The 19,418-nt window shown below is 39.3% G+C and overlaps 1 protein-coding gene across 2 annotated transcripts in view; it reads right to left on the reverse strand.

Annotated features, from left to right (window-relative positions):
- Positions 1-3,640: 3,640 nt before the first annotated feature.
- mylk5 (myosin, light chain kinase 5) overlaps positions 3,641-19,418 on the reverse strand; it is a 33,641-nt gene continuing 17,863 nt past the window's right edge. The window contains exons 11-17 of one of the 2 annotated variants that reach the window (XM_057861428.1): positions 18,085-18,302; positions 17,894-18,017; positions 12,644-12,796; positions 12,449-12,575; positions 9,998-10,082; positions 4,702-4,842; positions 3,641-4,588 (exon numbers count right to left, since the gene is read on the reverse strand). In XM_057861428.1, coding sequence (XP_057717411.1) covers positions 4,377-4,588; positions 4,702-4,842; positions 9,998-10,082; positions 12,449-12,575; positions 12,644-12,796; positions 17,894-18,017; positions 18,085-18,302 — 1,060 coding nt within the window. In that variant the 3' untranslated portion in view covers positions 3,641-4,376. The remainder of the gene's footprint in view (positions 4,589-4,701; positions 4,843-9,997; positions 10,083-12,448; positions 12,576-12,643; positions 12,797-17,893; positions 18,018-18,084; positions 18,303-19,418) is intronic. The other variant, XR_009067348.1, reaches the window with a different exon arrangement.

The following is a 19,418-nucleotide window of genomic DNA, read 5'->3' on the forward strand; positions in this document are numbered from 1 at the left end:
CCATTATAATGTTTCCAGATACGTTTATTTGACCTGATTTTCCACAGTCTGGCTAATGTCTTTATCCCTTAAAGTTTAATGTTTGTTAGCGACATATTTAGTTTTGCTGATGGGAAATAAACCCGCAGTGAAAAGGCACAGGTTGCGGCAGATAGTACTCTGCCGCACTGCAAGGGGGCGTACGTGAAACTGGACTTTCCATTAAAAGTGGACGCGGTTAACACAACACCGGAGCTAAAAGGTTTGCTTCAAACTACGAGACAAGATAACTTGCGCTTTTCAAACGGACTGGTACACCTGAAAAGACTGGCTATGTGGCTGTCCTTCGAAAAATCGCCTTTGCTGCTTTCCCTGCCTTTTCTTCTCAACTTGTGCCAATGTCTGGACTAACACGAGATATTGTGACATTAAAAAACTACTGTACCACGAAGCCTCAGCAAACATGAGAGCTCGACCACTCACATTCAAAGCCTGATTGCTTTAAAAACTTTTGGAAGCTCAAGGATCGATTTGGCTTTGACGAACAGCGAAAGCTCACCGGTAGCATCCTCAATGCTAAGCTAAAGAGAGTTTGAAAGACCTCATTAATGCAACCTGCATCCTAGCTAAACAGGAGTTAACATTTCGTGGTAACGATGAGCGTGTAAACTCTTCTAAACGTGGCATATATGTAGAACGATTACATGGTTTTGCTGAGAAAGATGAAAGGTTAGCTAGACATTTGGACACATCCACTGTGTTTTCTGGCTTGTCAAATAGAACACAGAACGATCTAATTGAAGCAATCCTCTCCATTGAGGCGGAGAGATTTTTTTAATGTAAAGGAAAATAAGGAGGACTTTTACAAAAAGGGCGTAGGTTTGCATAGGGACGGTAGGGACATAACACTACCAACTTTTCAGGATGCTAAAATTGTCCCCACCAACGTTTAAGCAACCTTACCTTTTTTGCATGATATAATGTTCAGTTACATAGAGAATTTAGATCTTTCAATAGTTCCATATGTTGTAAGGATAGAATTGACCCTACCATTATTAAGTGAAATATTTTCATTATGTTTATGTTTGCTAATAAAAACCAAACATTTATTCAGGAAGTTTTCAAAATGTTTCTTTAGTATGTTTTGAAAACAAAGGTTTGAATCGAACAGTGTATCATCTGAACCAATGCATGTAAAAGTTATTATCAGTAGATAAGTATTTATTTTGCATTGATCATTTTGCCTTTTAATTAATTAGGTTCATATACATGAGAAATGTGGCCCTTTGCCCCCTCCATCCAATCTGTTTGGTCTTATTAATGTCCCGTCCCCAGCAAAAAGTGTACCTACATGCAGGTTATGCTGTTATACCATCCCTACGAATGTTGAGACCACTTTTTGTTTAGCAATCTGTAATAAATTGATTAAAGTATCAGAATTACAAGTTTTAAAAACAACTGAATATTTCACTAAAGGTCAGAATTGAATTCTGTGGTTTTGTACACCACTCTTTACTCTCATTTATGTTGCATGAATTATAGAATTGCGACGGCCAACACATTGAGGGTGTAGAGCAAATGCATGTTATTTTCTTACTTTTACGTATCGATAATATGTACCGTGTGTGCGTGTTTTGTGAAGAATGCTGATGAGATATGAAATAACCAGTAGCCAATTGAATAAGCTACCCTTTTTGGTTTATATATTTGGAAATCTAACACTAAAGGAGTCAGTGCCTCACCAACCATGAACCTCACCGCACGTCACTGCTTCAATCAAAGAAAACTGTTTGAATGAAAAATAAAGTTTTCAAATGCGAATTTCTGAGTCTCAAATATTTTTTCACATTCAAACCTTTTTTTCTACTATTGAGTATTTTTAAAATTTTCGATTGAAGTGATTTTCTTTTGAAAATATATATATTTTTTGTTTGAAACGACTTAATTTTTGATTAAATAATAAAGACACAAATGTCCTAGCCAAAATGTGGTCCAAACGCAAAATGACTTGACTTCAATCAAAAATAGTGTTTCAATAAAAAAAAAAACTTAAATCAAAAAAAAAAAAATTCAAAGAAAAATAGTTTTCAAATATATTTTTTGAGTTTCAAATTTATTTTTGCATTCAAACATTTTTTTTTGATTGAAGAGACGTTTTCTTCGATTGAAAATATATATTTTGATTGAAGCAACTTTTTATTTGATTGAAGCAACTTTTTTTTGATTGAATAATAAAGACACAAATCTACATCCATAAAGTCCAAGACGTCCTCATTCTTCACGGAAAAAAGATGCATGTAGCGTCGTTTATTTCCTACTTTCTGCACTCTCTTTTGAACTTTTTTTCTCCATTCGCTCTTCTTCACTCTCCGATGATGTAGTCGCCATTGTTGATATCTGGTTGTTATGAGAGGAGAAAGCGGCTACCTGATAGGCTCATGTGACCAAAATCACACCACTCCCGACCTAATGGCACTACGCCCACACCAAAGATCAATGCGCCTCAACGCAAACTACTCCCGGGGTTTCACCACCGAGATCAAAAAATTGGCACGTTTTCAGAGGGTGAACTCCACGGATTCTTACTTAGTTTGGATGTCGGTGGTTCGCCCAGGGCGCGAAAGTAGCCAGGACCGCCACTGACCACAGATAACGTAGTAGTCATTTTATATCTGGTAAGATGCATTTAATATATATTTAGAGGGTTTTGGGCTGACAACCACAATTAAGATCATTGCAAGGCTAATCGCCGACAACATACAGTTTCAAATTCAAGATGCTTATTTCTTCCACCATCATTACATTTTGAATAATATTTAGCTGGTACCAAGTGAAAGAAGCTGGCCTCGTCTACGGATCATCAGTTAAACAGGTGTGTCCAAACCTTTTGCAAAGGGGGCCAGATTTGGTGTGGTAAAAATGCAGGGGGCTACCTTGGCTGATTTACATAGAACATTATATTTAAACAAATTTTAGCAAGCCCTTCTGTGCGTCACATTTGCTTTATTATTTTTTTAATTCATAATTTCAACAGTCTCGTCTTTGTGGCGTTCTCTTTCGACACTCGGGCTCTTGCGAAATACTGCTGCTGTGAAATGAAACTAGCTTCAAGTTGCTATAATTTCTCGCTGCGTACCTTCCCTGTAATGTTGTCGTACATGTCAGCGTGTCTTGTTTGGTAATATCGCGTCACATCGAACTCTTTGAAAACAGCGACTGTCTCTTTGCAAATGAGGCAGACACAGTTGTTGCGTGTTTTATTGAAGAAATAGTCCAATATCCACCTATCCTTGAAGCGTCGGCCATCGCAGTCAACTTTTTTTTAATTGATTGTCGCCATTTTAGAAAATTGGAGGTAAAGGGTCACACGGGGTAGGTAATGTTGCTTAGAGTGCTGCTCTTCAAGTTTTTCAAACTTTCGTGAGAATAGGCTGATTTTGTGTGGACAAGATAGTTGTAGATATCAGGGTAGCAGATGTCAGGCAGAGAGGGCGAAGACAGCGGGTCGAAAAATATCGATTTAGGTATCAAATATGGATCTGGCGAATGGATCGACAGAAGCTTTTCCACATCATGCCTTTTATGCAACACATCCAATGAGTTTACAGCATCTGAAAGCACCGGGGCTTCCATGAATTGCACTATAAATTGCACGACAAATTGAAACCATTGAGAATACGGATAAACAATGACGGACAATATGGCGGCCGGATACAGCGACACGTCATTCTGTGATGTTGGTGAGTAGGGTCTATAAGCACTTGTTGAACACGCTACACATTTGGAAAGATACCAATTATGTCATCACTGCGAGCCCACAAACCATGGCGCCAACTAACGGTCAAAATATGGACTAAATATTATAAAATATTGCCATTGATTTAACATTTTATGTGTTTCTAACAACATATTTTAGTACAAGAGAACAATTGTGGTTTATTAGAGCCTACATGTATTTAAATCAGAGGATCACTTTAAGGTCAATGGTGTCAAAAGCCTTGGATAAGTCCAGAAATATGCTCCACACTTGCCCTCCTCAAAGGCATCATTCATTTTTTCAACAAAATCCAGAATTGCCATGCATGTTGAATTCTTCCTGAAGCCATTTTGTGAACTGGTTAGAATGTGAAATTTGTCTAGGTATTCGCTTAGTCTATTGTGCACTACTCTTTCTAGTACCTTAGAGAGAGTTGGTAGATATGTGCTAATGTAAAGCGCTTCGGGCATCGTAAGAATGTAGATAAATGTGTTATATACGTACTCTCCAAAGAACTTTTTTTCCCCCCTTCTTTCATGTCCTTTTTAGGAGATTCATAGAAAATAATTTACACAATTACAACTTTCCGATGTTTCCGCAGCATATTTAATCGGCATCACATGAACGTAAGAAAATAACTTTAGCTTGAATTTTGGATGAGGAGCGATGCCGAGCAGGCTGTCTCTCCGTGGTCGTTCGTGGCTTTGCAGGTGTAAACGTCAGCGTGGTGTGGGCAAACTTCGGAAATGATTAGCGTGCAACGGCCATCTTCCTCATATTCGATCCGGACGGCTTCCGACTCCTCCACAGGCACCTGTCCGCGTAGCCACACCACATCTGGGTCTGGGTACCCTAAATTCAACGAAAGTCAGTGCCACTGACGGTCATAGATTTCCAATTCATTGTGCTCAGTCGCACAACATTTGCTACAATGTCTTTTGGATACAAAAGAAGTGAATCTTTACCTGTGAGGCAACATTCGAGGTGGGCATCAGCTCCCGCCAAGACCATTTGGTCATGTAGGGTCTTCGTGAAGCGTGGGGGTCCCCACATCTTGCGCTCCAATGAGAGTAGGGCATCTTCTGTCTCTGGGGTTAGTGGACATTCTGAGTCGGGGGCGGGGGTGTGTGAAACAATGTGTTAGCATGGATACAACTTTAAAGACATAGACAACACCTTGATCATGTGTCATCCCAGCGGTTATAATCAAGTAGTCCTCGGGTTTTGAACGAGTTCTGTTCCTGCGCTGGGGACGTCACCCAAACTTCCGCATAAATCGGAATTAACCCTTTAAATCTCAAAATAACTATCCAAAAAGGCCAAAAGTATTGTATTTTGTTTAATGATGGAGGATACACTGCCCTCTGGTGGCAGCCTTCGGTCTGCCTGGACTGACAGAGTAGCTTACACACTCGTCCGACATGGATAAAGGATAGCTGCGCTCTGGTTTGGCCCATCACATCGCTGCTCAGCCTTCAACGCGTACAGACGCACTCCTGAAGCACTCTCTTATCTTAAACGATAAGCGCTCAGGTCCAGCAAGCTCGACTCCTCAGTATTGCTCCAAAGAATTTGAAACCTGGAGACTTGGATGAAATAAAATCCTCCATACAGATGTTGGAGGTCTCCTTGACTGGCCTCGTTCAAAACCAGAATCAAGAAATCGTCAGAGAGCTCCAGTTACTTCGCGCTGAAAACTAGAAACTCAAGCAGGCGGTCGAGGAGAGAGATGTTCGCATCAAGAGGCTGGAAATTTTGGCTGACGATCTCGACCAGTGCCGACGGGCAAATGAGCTCATCATTTCTGAATTAGAATTTACGCCTAGCCCAGGGGACACAGTGGCGCAACTGGCAATTGCTAAGCTGAAAGAGTATGGAATAAACATGGAACCGCTGGACATCCGTCGCTGCCTTCTGCTCTTATCTGGGGGGAGAGTACCGGCGACGGTGCTCATGAAGCTGGCAGACCACAAGATCAAGACTGCCCTGCTTAACCAACGCCGCCACCTGAAAGGATCAAAGACTTTTTTTGAATGACAACTTGACTCGCCAAAATTGCAAGAAAAGCACGTCAACTCAAGAAAGCTGGGAAAATAGCCAACACCTGGATCTCGGATTGCAGGATCCTTGTCAAGACGTAAGGTATGAACATAAGAGCTATCACGAGTCTTGACCAACTGAATATAATAGCTGGATAACTGTAAATACTACAAAGCGAACCAGTATAACAACTCGTGGATGTGGATGGTTCGAACACACTAAGGATTATCTACTAAAGATAACAAATGCTCTGAGTTTAATTTGCACGGACATAACATGACACGGATGAATCGGGCATCTAAGGGGGGGAGGGGGTTTTGCGATTATGACTGAAAATCTCCTGGAATGTATTGCAATTGCAATTGAGCTCCTAATCCCCAATTGTAAGAACATAATTATCTGCATGTTGTTTGATCTTATACATTCACGTCTGATGAAACTGTTACAGTGACCTCTGTGTGCGCCAATTGTTGCTACTCACACCAGGTGTGATAACACATAATAGCTTCACACACATAGCCACAACAAAATGTTCCACAGCAAACAGATGCAAAAATGTCAGGGACATAACGTACGCCCTGAAACAAATTGACTGGACGCTAAGTTACTAAACTCAGATTGTTGATTGTGTTATTGTACAGTTTTGATGTATGTTCCATGCCTGAATGTGCGTCTTTAGTTGTATGGGGGACGGGAAACTGAGAAGCATATGCTTCATCTCGTCCGCCTTTGTCCTCTTCTTCGGTTCCTTCGGGCAAATCATATCAGATTTTGTAATTGTCAATGATACTGATGACAATAAAATTCCATTCCATTCCATATAAGGCTGTAAGTACTTTCAGCTAATATATGTTTGTATCATAGACTTAACTATTAGTTGACAGGACACGGGATTGGGGGCCAGTCCGTCCAAAAACTTAAAATTCAAATATTTTCAAAACCAAAGCTGCTAGCGACCTAAAACCAAAACAGTCACCTACTTTAGGCATATATGAGTCTCCATGAGCAATGACATAAAAAAAATTGAAAGTTGGTCCCGATTATTTTTTTATACAACTATAACAAAACTTAAAATGGCTATAAAATTCTCAAATTTTACGCTAGATGCACAACAATCACCAACTGCAGAGATAATCACCTATACAGTATTTTCAGGATCAATAGCAATATTCAACATATCATATAGGTTTTTGCCCAAAATAGCAACTTAATTTTCCTAATAGATCACTCAATTTTACATCAGAAACTTAATACTTGAGGAAAGCTTGCAGTTTCATCTTAATTTTACTCAACAAAAGCAAAATTTGCATTTTTCTATATACAATCACAATTTATTTAAACATGTGTAACATGCGTAAATTTTAAAACAAAAGAATCGTTGTGGTTAGAATCGATAAGAGAATCGTTAGATAAATGGCTGAACAATTCCATGGAGTTGGAACACGCGGAACCGGTTCTTATAACCGGTTCTCGATCCCCATCCCTATGCACGTGTAATACATCATTGGAAAGCTTAAAATCTCAATTTTCTGGGGGAAGCAAAATTTTGAACAGGAGGGCATTTAAAAAAAAACTTTTCTATAAACAGCAAAACCCAAACTGGAGGTCAGAGCATGTGAGAGCATAAGTAAAGACGCCACGATTTTAACGAGATATACCTTGTTTCGATCCAAAAACTCCATGTAGCATGTATCACCGAGTGTTAAGACACGGATGATAACGGCCACAGCTGGATTTTATGGGTTAAACATTGTAACATAACAAGGGTCATGATGCAGAAACCGCGGACATTTCGAATAATAAATACGATTGCTTGCCTTCTTTTTATGGCCAGGTTGAAAAAAAAAGCGGTTGCGCGACGTCTGTAAACGGGGGTTTCCAGTGTAAAACGGACAAATGATAATAGTTTGGGGGCTTAATGCGCCATGAATCTGCTATGGTAGCAGATAGACATATTGTTCTATCAAACACAACAGTTCTTTTGGCTTAAAATACAGCAGTTTATTTTAAAGAGTGGTGCAAGAGCAGAAACTGCTTTTTCAGCCTTGTCTGTGTTTTCCGCCATATACAGTGGGGCAAATAAGTATTTAGTCAACCACTATTTGTACAAGTTCTTCCACTTGAAAATATTAGAGAGGCCTGTAATTGTCAACATGGGTAAACCTCAACCATGACAGACAGAATGTGGAAAAAAAACAGAAAATCACATTGTTTGATTTTTAAGAATTTATTTGCATATCATGGTGGGAAATAAGTATTTGGTCAATACCAAAAGTTCGTCTCAATACTTTGTTATGTCCCCTTTGTTGGCAATAACGAAGGCCAAACGTTTTCTGTAACTCTTCACAAACTTTTCACACACTGTTGCTGGTATTTTGACCCATTCCTCCATGCAGATCTCCTCTAGAGCAGTGATGTTTTGGGGCTGTCGTTGAGCAACACGGACTTTCAACTCCCTCCACAGATTTTCTATGGGGTTGAGATCTGGAGAGTGGCTAGGCCACTCCAGGACCTTGAAATGCTTCTTACGAAGCTGCTCCTTTGTTGCCCTGGCTGTGTGTTTGGGATCATTGTCAAGCTGAAAGACCCAGCCACGTCTCGTCTTCAATGCCCTTGCTGATGGGAAGGAGATTTTCACTCAAAATCTTACGATACATGGCCCCATTCATTCTTTCCTTTACACAGATCAGTCATCCTGGTCCCTTTGCAGAAAAACAGCCCCAAAGCATGATGTTTCCACCCCCATGCTTCACAGTGGGTATGGTGTTTTTCGGATGCAATTCAGTATTTTTTCTCCTCCAAACACGAGAACCTGTGTTTCTACCAAAAAGTTCTATTTTGGTGTCATCTGACCATAACACATTCTCCCAGTCCTCTCCTGGATCATGCAAATGCTCTCTAGCGAACCGCAGACGGGCCTGGATGTGTACTGGCTTCAGCAGGGGGACACGTCTGGCAGTGCAGGATTTGAGTCCCTGGCGGCGCATTGTGGAACTGATAGTAGCCTTTGTTACTGTGGTTCCAGCTCTCTGTAGGTCATTCACTAAGTCCCGCCGTGTGGTTATGGGGTTTTTGCTCACCGTTCATGTTATCATTTTGAGGCCACGGGGTGAGATCTTGCATGGAGGCCCAGATCGAGGGAGATCATCAGTGGTCTTGTATGTCTTCCATTTTTTAATAATTGCTCCCACAGTTTATTTCTTTACACCAAGCGTTTTACCTATTGCAGATTCAGTCTTCCCAGCCTGGTGCAGGTCTACAATTTTCTGGTGTGCTTCGACAGCTCTTTGGTCTTGGCCATAGTGGAGTTTGGAGTGTGACTGATTGAGGTTGTGGACAGGTGTCTTTTATACCAATAAGTTAAAACAGGAGCCATTAATACAGGTAACGAGTGGAGCCTCGTTAGACCTCGTTAGAAGAAGTTAGACCTCTTTGACAGCCAGAAATCTTGCTTGTTTGTTGGTGACCAAATACTTATTTTCCAATCTAATTTGGAAATGAATTCTTTAAAAATCAAACAATGTGATTTTCTGCTTTTTTTCCCATATTTCTGTCTCTCATGGTTGAGGTTGACCCATGTTGACAATTACAGGCCTCTCTAATCTTTTCAAGTAGGAGAACTTGCACAATTGGTGGTTGACTAAATACTTATTTGCCCCACTGTATATCTCAGATAGTCCCGCCTACTTGTCACGCGTTGGCTATGTGCACCTATTGGAGAAAAGAGCTTCGTTTGAGTCTCAGACGGAGAAGGAAGAAGACTGAGATATTGAACAGAACAGAAACAATAAAAAGTGTTTGCTGATTTTCCTAGCTGCTTTTGTAATGACCTTTATGTGAAAGACGGGTTACTCAAAGCATTTAAGTATGCAAATGGAAATTTCTGACCTCTCACAATGGTGAATATAATGCCTAAAATACTCACATTTGATTGAATAAAATAGTACCAGACCAGCATTGACTAAATGTTTGCCCCCATGTCTGGCGGGCACTTTCTGGAAATGTTGACTTTTATTTACGTTTTCTCTACTATCTATCACACAAATTTAAAAAAATGAAATTCTGTGTTATTTCAATTTCTCTTTAACTCTGCATTGATGGGAATAGACGTCCAATCTGTTTGAACCTGAAGGGGCTGGCCGCAATCGAATCGGTTCAAATGGATTTGGGTGTCTAATGTCAGTCAAGTAAAAAAAATATAGCTATCGAGAGACTGATCACCTTCTGCAGGGCTGGTGGGAGAAGTGCTGTCCCCTTTTCTTAGTAAGGCCATTCTCTTCAACGCTAGCACTGCCTTGCCCGCTTTCTGTGAAGACAACAACTTTAGATTCTATTTCTAGTGAAATTGCAATGGTAGCTTTGCAGGTTGGGATCACTTCCTGATTTGGGGGCATTTTGGGATCAATTCCTGTTGATATCGGGTCCCTTCCATATCATCTGGCGCGATCCTTTACAGTCCTGGCTAAAGCATTGACACCCCTGCAACTCATAGGTGGAGTTTGACTTTTGGAGCAGGGGAGGCACAACATGTTGATGACCCCGAAACGCAGCGTCAGCAATAAAATTCACTTACAAGAATATTTATAATAATAAGATGACAGTGAACGTTTTTGTTTCCCATCATTCTTGAGGGGAATTGTAAATCAGGTTGCTTAGGCAATACTTTTTGTCAAGATTTGTGTCTTTATTATTCAATCCCAAAAAAAGTTGGTTGAATAAAAAAAGTCGCTTCAATCCTAAAAAAATGTGTTTGAATGCAAAAATAAATTTGAAACTCAAAAAATGCATGTGAAAACTATTTTTCTTTGATTGATTTTTTGATTGAAGCAACTTTTTTGATTGAAGTAATGTTGACTTGTGTTTGGGCCACATTTTGGCTAGGACGTGTTTGTCTTTATTATTCAATCAGAAAACAAGTTGCTTAAAAAAAATTTTTTTTTTTTTTTAAAAAAGAAAGTCACTTCAATCAAAAAGAAAAAAAAAGAAACATTTCAGTCATAGAAAACGTTTTTGAATGCGAAAAAATATTTGAGATTGAAAAATGTGCATTTGAACACTTAATTTTCATTGAAAATGTTTTCTTTTTGTGTCTGGGCCATATTATGGGTAGGACATTTGTGTCTAAATCGTTCAATACCAAATAAAGTTGCTTCAATCAAAAAAAATAAAATTGAAAAAAATGTGTATGTATATACATGTATATACAGTGTTGCTCGAAAGTTTGTGAACCCCACAGCGATGGTCAGATTTTTTGTAAAAAAAACTAAAATAACCTTATTAAATGTTAAGTTATACCCAAATCCACAATACTGACATTCCAAATAATGGACTGAAACAAAAGAAATAGTTATATTGTCATTCTTTATTTAACAAAAGTGGTTGATTTAAGAAAAACTCAGATATCATGTGTGCAAAAGTATGTGAACCCCTTCAGTTAATAGGATATTGCGCCTCCTTTTGCAGAGATTACCTCAACCAAACGGTTTCTGTAGTGACTAATCAGCCTCTCACATCTACTTTGGGGGATTTTTGCCCATTCTTCCTTGCAGAACGCAGTCAGTTGAGAGAGGTTTGGCATGAACTGCTCGCTTCAGGTCCCGCCACAGCATTTCAATGGGATTTAGGTCAGGACTTTGACTGGGCCAGTCCAGAACACGAATCTTCTTCTTTTTCAGCCATTCCTTGGTTGTATTGCTGGAATGCTTTGGATCATTATCATGTTGCATGATCCACCTTCTGCCAAGCTTTAACTTCAAAACAGATGGCGTCAGGTTATGTTCTAGGATTTGACAATATTCCTCAGAATTCATGATTCCCTGGACTATGTGGAGTTGTCCAGGTCCTGAGGATGAAAAGCAAGCCCAGATCTTGACATTCCCACCTCCATGCTTCACTGTTGGGAGAAGGTTCTTTTGGTGGTATGCAGTGTTGACTTTTCGCCAGACATGGCGGTTTTGGTTGTGACCAAACAGTTCAATTTTGCACCTACATCAGTTGATGAAAACTCTTTTTAATTTAGTCTCGACAACACAACTGTTAAAAAAACAAAAAAAAACTACTGAATTGATTGATTAGGAAATCAGGTTGAAATAATAGAAAATTCCAAAATGTTGAGGGGGTTCACAAACTTTTGAGCAGCACTGTATGTATACATATATATTTTTTTTTCAAAGAAAAAAATCATCTGAAAAATTAAATTGCCCTCCCCTATTTTTTAAATTGACTTCATCAATAAATTTCATGAATCCTTGCCGAAGCCCATGGAAGTCATACAAAATATTAAATTTGGATCTTACAGCACCACTACCTAATTCACTTATGTTATGTAACATATTTTTGTATTTGAAGTACTTTTTTTGTTCAATTTTCGCACTACTTTCTGTAGGTGACAAAACTTTTGTCCTGCCAAAATTTGACCATTATGTCTTCATTAAATGATTAATCTTTTTTCAGTATAACAAATATATTTTTGTACATTCAACATCATTTGGGAGGGTCTTAGCTTTCATATGAGCCATTTCTGAAACCAATTGAATAATTAAAAGTCAGGTTATAAGCAATTGTTTCTACAAAAATGGATAAGCGACAAGACTTTTGTCTGGGACTGAAGTAGATGGTAGCTTTTTCATCAACAATAGTTTCCTGCCCACTCAACAGGTATCATCTCCATACCTTCCATTTCTGCTGAGCAAGAAAGCGCTTCATCTTCTCTTTGGGGAGCGTCTTGGCGGAGGCAGGAGCCGGCGAGTCGAAGGTCATCCACTCGTGAGCCAGGGCCTCTTTGCTGGACATGCGTCGCCTAGCAAACAGACACTCAGTGTCGGGTCGTCCTGAACATGTTGGGATTGCCAGGTGTCCAGAACGCACCTGGGGTCTTTCTCCAGCAAGGAGCTGATGAAGTGTTTGGCCTTGTCTGTGATGTCCTCGAAGCTCTCCTCGTCAAACTCCCACTGGGCCGCCGTTACCAAAGCCAGCGTTTCGGCATCGCTGCTTCCCTGGAAGGGAGACTCGCCGCTTAGTCTGCGAACACGCAATCAGAGACTGATTTAGGAATGTGGAAAGCAGTTTTGTTAATCTTATTTCTCTCAAAAAGTAATTAATTACAGTTACAAATTACTTCTCCCAAAAAGTAATTGTGTTAGTACCTCAGTTACCTGAATGTAAGAGCAATTAGTTACTTGGCAAAGTAACTGGTGATAATTTTCTTTGACACAATGTGAAGTTTAAAGGGTTTTTGTTTCTGTTTCATCATTTAAAAATAAAGTAAAAAAAAAAAAAAAAGTAAAAACAAATGCATGTGTAAGCTATTTTTCTTTGATTATTTTTATTTTTAATTTTTTTTTGATTGAAGTCAAGTTTTTTTTGATTGAAACAACTTTTTTGATTGAAGTAATGTTGATTTGTGTTCGGGCCACATTTTGGCTAGGACATTTTTCTCTACTATTCAATCAAAAATAAGTTGCTTAAAAAAAATAGAGATTTTCAAAGAGAAAAATCACTTCAATCAAAAAAAGAAAAATTTAAATCATAGAAAAAGTTTTGGAATGCGAAAAAATACTTGAGATGGAAAAATTTGCATTTGAACACTTAATTTTTAATTAAAAACGTTTTCTTTGATTGAAGCAATCCTTTTTAGGATCTTTTAGGACATTTGTGTCTCAATCATTCAATCCCCCCATAAGTTGCTTCAATCAAAATAAAATATTTTCAATCAATTAATATCTATCTATCTATCTATCTACAGTGCCCTCCATAATTATTGGCACCCCTGAAAAAGATGTGTTTTTTAGCTTCTAATGTTATTATTTTTTTTACTCAAATAATATGGGACCTTAATGGAAAAAAAGAGAAAAATCCAACCTTCAATACAAGTGCTTTCATTCGGTGGGGAAAAAAATCCCACATAAAGAAAAAATTATTTGACATCAAATAATGTGTGTCACAATTATTAGCACCCCTGGTGTTAATACTTTGTACAACCCCCTTTTGCCAACAAAACAAGGTCTGGGGACTGAGATGGCCATGGGAGGAGCTTGATTTTGTGTCTGGTGAACCATTTGTGTAGATTTGGCCATATGTTTAGGGTCATTGTCTTGCTGAAAGACCCAGTGACGACCCATCTTCAGCTTTCGGGTAGAGGGCAACAGATTTTGATTTAAAATGTCCTGGTATTTCAAAGCATTCATGATGCCATGCACCCTAACAAAGTTCCCAGGGCCTTTGGAAGCGAAACAGCCCCACAGCATCACTGACCCACCCCCATACTTCACAGTGGGTATGAGGTGCTTTTCAGCATGCGCATCTTTCGTGGCACGCCAGAACCACTTAGAGTGTTTGTTGCCAAAAAGCTCAATCTTGGTCTCATCTGACCAAAGCACACAGTTCCAGTTGAAGCCTGGGACCGTGTGTATTTTTGTGTGAGACAATGACCAATCAACATATGGCCAAATCTACACAGAAATGGTTCACCAGACACAAAATCAAGCTCCTCCCATGGCCATCTCAGTCCCCAGACCTTGTTTTGCTGGCAAAAGGGGGTTGTACAAAGTATTAACACCAGGGGTGCTAATAATTGTGACACACGTTATTTGATGTCAAAAATTTTTTTCTTTATGTGGGATTTTTTCCCCACTAAATGAATGCACTTGTATTGAAGGTTGGATTTTTCTCTTTTTTCCATTAAGGTCCCATATTATTTGAATTTTAAAAAAGATTATTAGAAGCTAAAAAAAACACATCTTTTTCAGGGGTGCCAATAATTATGGAGGGCACTCTGTCTGTCTGTCTATCTATTTTTTTAAATTATATGCAATGCAAATGACTGTCTAAGGTGCTCGAAAAATAATTTCGACCCATTATAAAAAATGTTTTTTTGTTCATTTCATTCATTTTTGTTGCAGTTTTATTGCTTTACAACTTTTATTTAGATAGGAAAGTCAATTACATGCAATGACACTTTTCCGCAACCAGGGGGACCTGGCCCCTCTGCCCCCCCCCCTTCAAATCTGCTTATGGTCAGAACTATAGCCCAGTTTTTATTGGACCGCAGTAAATGATGAGAAAGAATAACTGAATATGGCCCTCACAAGAAAAAATAAATTCCGCCTAAATTCTGTTGCACTTCTCATCCTTAACACTAGATCACTGGTGTCAAACTGACTCCATAAAGGGCCAAGTGGCTGCAGGTTTTCTTTCCAACCAATGAAGAGGGCACCTTTTGACCAATCTGATCTCTTACATGGGTAATCAGTTAAACTTTGTCAGGTGCTGCTTGTTTCAACAGAAAATTTATTTGTTAAACTGTTTGCGCGGTATTGGTTGGAACAAAATCCAGCACCCACTTGGCCCTTTGTGGAATTGGTTTGACACCTATGCACTAGATGAAGCTAAACACTTAAACAGTGTTGCTCTATTAGCTCAGGGTTGAAAGCAGTGTTGAAATCGATGTAGGAAACTGTAGAATAACGGACGATCACTGCCAACCCTCCAAGTCAAAATGGATTGGTTGTTTATTGTTGTCAATGGCAGCCAATGAATTCACAATAAATAAAAAGACGATCACACAACTTTACGTGCGTCTGCTGTAGAACAACTATAAATATTAGGCCTTCTCAAAAACCTATTGTGATAAAGCTAATTATTTTCTGTAATGTACTGATAAACATTAGACTTTCATATATTTTAGATTCATTACACACAACTGAAGTGGCTCAAGCCTTTTATTGTTTTAATATTGATGATTTTGGCAAAAAAGTCAAGAAAAACCAAAAATCCCTTTCTTAAAAAATTAGCATATCGTGAAAGGGTACTCTAAAGGGCTACTAACCTAATCATCTGAATCAACGAATTAATTCAAAAACCCTGCGAAAGATTCCTGAGGCTTTTAATAACTCCCAGCCTAGTTCATTACTCAAAACCGCAATCATGGGCAAGACTGCTGACCTGACTGCTGTCCAGATGGCCATCATTGACACCCTCAAGCAAGTGGCTAAGACACAGAAAGAAATTTCTGCGCGAATAAGGTTTTCCCAGAGTGCTGTATCAAGGCACCTCAGTGGGAAGTCTGTGGGAAGGAAAAAGTGTGGCAGGAAACGCTGCACAACCAGAAGAGGTGACCTTACCCTGAGAAAGATTGTGGAGAAGGGCCAATTCCAGACCTTGGAGGACCTGCAGAAACAGTGGACTGAGTCTGGAGTAGAAACATCCAGAGCCACCGTGCACAGGCGTGTGCTGGAAATGGGCTACAGGTGCCACATTCCTCAGGTCAAGCCACTTTTGAACGTGAAACAGCGGCAGAAGCGTCTGACCAGGGCTACAGAGAAGCAGCACTGGACTCTTGCTCAGTGGTCCAAAGTACTTTTTTCGGATGAATGCAAATTTTGCATGTCATTCGGAAATCAAGGTACCAGAGTTTGGAGGAAGACTGGGGAGAAGGAAATGCCAAAATGCCTGAAGTCCAGGATTCCCAACCGAGTATAGACCCCAATCACATGACATCACAACTCCGCCCCCGACTGGAGCCGCCATATTGTCTGTCAGCTCATCGTGTTTACACATTACCGCTACGTACATGCCTCCTATTGCGGCGTGTTTTTCTGCTCGTTAACATAAATGGTGAAGGCGTGTGTGGCAGTTGGACTTGAAGTTCTACCGTATTCCGAGAGACCCGAAGAGGAGAGCGAGATGGACTGCTGCAATTCGACAAGAAAACTGGGCACCAAACGATCACCATAGACTATGTAGTAGTCATTTTATACCTGGTAAGATGCATTTAATATATATTTAGAGGGTTTTGGGCTGACAACCACAATTCAGATCATTGCGAGGCTAATCGCCGACGACATACAGTTTCAAATTCAAGATGTTTATTTCTTCCGCCATCATTATTTTTGAATAATATTTAGCTGGTACCAAGTGAAAGAAGCTGGCCTCGTCTACGGATCATCAGTTAAACAGGGGTGTCCAAACCTTTTGCAAAGGGGGCCAGATTTGGTGTGGTAAAAATGTGGGGGGCTACCTTGGCTGATTTACGTAGAAAAATATATGAAAACAAGTTTTAGCAATCCCTGTGTGTCACATTTGCTTTATTATTTTTTTTCTAATTCATAATTTCAACGATCTCGCCTATGTGGCGTTCTCTTTTGACACTCGGGCTCTTGCGAAATACTGCTGCTGTGAAATTAAACTAGCTTCAAGTTGCTTTAATTTCTCGCTGCGTTTCTTCCCTGTAATGTTGTCGTACATGTCAGCGTGTCTTGTTTGGTAATATCGCGTCACATCGAACTCTTTGAAAACAGCGACTGTCTCTTTGCAAATGAAGCAGACACAGTGGTTACGTATTTTATTGAAGAAATAGTCCAATATCCACCTATCCTTGAAGCGTCGGCCATCGCAGTCAACTTTTTTTTTTTATTGATTGTCGCCATTTTAGAAAATTGGAAGTAAAGGGTCACACGGGGTAATGTTGCTTGGAGTGCTGCTCTTAAAGTTTTTCAAACTTTCGTGAGAAAAGGCTGAGTTTCTGTGGACAAGATAGTTGTAGATATCAGGGTAGCAGATGTCAGGCAGAGACGGCGAAGACAGCGGGTCGAAAAATATCGATTTAGGTATCAAATATGGATCTGGCGAATGGATCGACAGAAGCTTTTCCACATCACGCCTTTTATGCAACACATCCAATGAGTTTACAGCGTCTGAAAGCACCGGGGCTTCCATGAATTGCACTATAAATTGCACTATAAATTGAGACCATTGAGAATACGGACACACAATGACGGACAATATGGCGGCACAATACAGCGACACGTCATTCTGTGACGTTGGTGAGTAGGGTCTATTGAGTGCATAGCTGATATAATTAATTGAAGGTTGACTTTTTTTGTATTAAAAAACACTATTTTGTATTGGTCGGATGAAATATGCTAATTTTTTTAGTTAGGGATTTTTCGGTTTTCTTGACTTTTTTGCCAAAATCATCAATATTAAAACAATAAAAGGCTTGAACTACTTCAGTTGTGCGTAATGATTCTAAAATATATGAAAGTCTAATGTTTATCAATGAACTTTATCACAATATGCTAATTTTTTGAGAAGGACTAGTAAATATTGTGGACTCACAGGATGTAGCAAATGACGCCGATGCTCCACATATCGGTGGCCAAGCACACAGGCTCATAGTTGATGACCTCGGGGGCCACAAACTCCGGCGTCCCTTGCATCACCCTCATGTCGCTCTTGCCATCTGTCCAGACCAAAAATGAAAAAATTGTGCAAATACAGCACAACATTTCTCCAGTGAGAGCACAAACCGAGTTGGGCTGCCAGTCCGAAGTCAATGATCTTGATGGCGGTGCCGCCGGCGTCCACGCACACAATGTTCTCAGGTTTGAGGTCCAGGTGCACGATGTTCTGTCGATGCATGTAGGAGACTCCCTGCAGGATTTGCTGCACGTAGCGCACGCTGGCCGGTTCTGTGTGCTCGAAGCTGTCGTCCACAATGCGCTCAAAGAGTTCCCCGCCAGCGATGCTACAAGCAAACAAGCTTTATTCTTGTGTGTTTCTTGCTTTTTGGGGGTTTTTAAAGTGACTATATTTGGTTATTTACAAAACTTAAATATGAGCAATTAATATTGATATATATTTTTTTAATTATGCCATTGACGGCGCTAGCCGTCTTATCCATTTTGACTGTGAGGGCCAAATGAATAAATAATATCCATTTTTTTTTTTTTTAATTTGAAAGAATTTGCAATAAAATCTTTTTTTGTTTAAAATAAATAATTATGATATAATAACAAAACATAACAAATACAGATGTCCCGATCGATCGGCAACCCGATTGATCGGGTCCGATCACGTCATTTTCAAAGTATCGGAATCGGCAAAAAAATATCGGACATGCCTTTTTTTAAATATATTTTTTTAATTAAATCGTTTTCTAATTGTATTTAACGTTACAGACAAAATGTCTTACACTCATCCAGAGTCTTAATCAAGTTAAAATATTTAACGCAATTAATGCATGCGCTGCACGACCCACTCACGTATTGTCGCGTTCATTCTATAATGGCGATGTTTTACCTATATATAGAGCTAAAAGGCAGCGTAAAATTAGTAGAGTGAATTTTGGCAGTCTTTGGAGCCTTTTTTTTAATTGACTAAAGCCTTACAATCCCTCTCTCATAAATTAGAAATATCGTGGGAAGCAATGTGGGAAAGAAAAGTAGTAGTTGATCTTTTTCTTAACACCCTATGTTATTTCCCAACGCAGAGAAGATATATCAATTGGTGCCAATACGCACAATCATCGTTGCACTTCCCATCATGCATTTGGGCAGAACAGTTAAATGGCTACAGTATCATTTAATGAAAGCTCAACAAATACACTAGATGGCAATATTTAGTCACAATATACAAAGTCACATTTATCCTTTAAGAATTACAAGTCTTTCTGTCCGTGGATCCCTCTCACAGAAAGAATGTTAATAATGTAAATGCCATCTTGAGGATTTACTGTCATAATAAACAAATACAGTACTTATGTACTCTATGTTGAATGTAAATATTCGTCCAAGTTTTATTCATTTTTTTCTTAATGCATTGCCAAAATGTATATGATCGGGAAAAATTATTGGGAATGATT

The sequence above is a fragment of the Corythoichthys intestinalis genome, chromosome 16 (assembly GCF_030265065.1).
Source record: "Corythoichthys intestinalis isolate RoL2023-P3 chromosome 16, ASM3026506v1, whole genome shotgun sequence".
NCBI lineage: Eukaryota > Metazoa > Chordata > Actinopteri > Syngnathiformes > Syngnathidae > Corythoichthys > Corythoichthys intestinalis.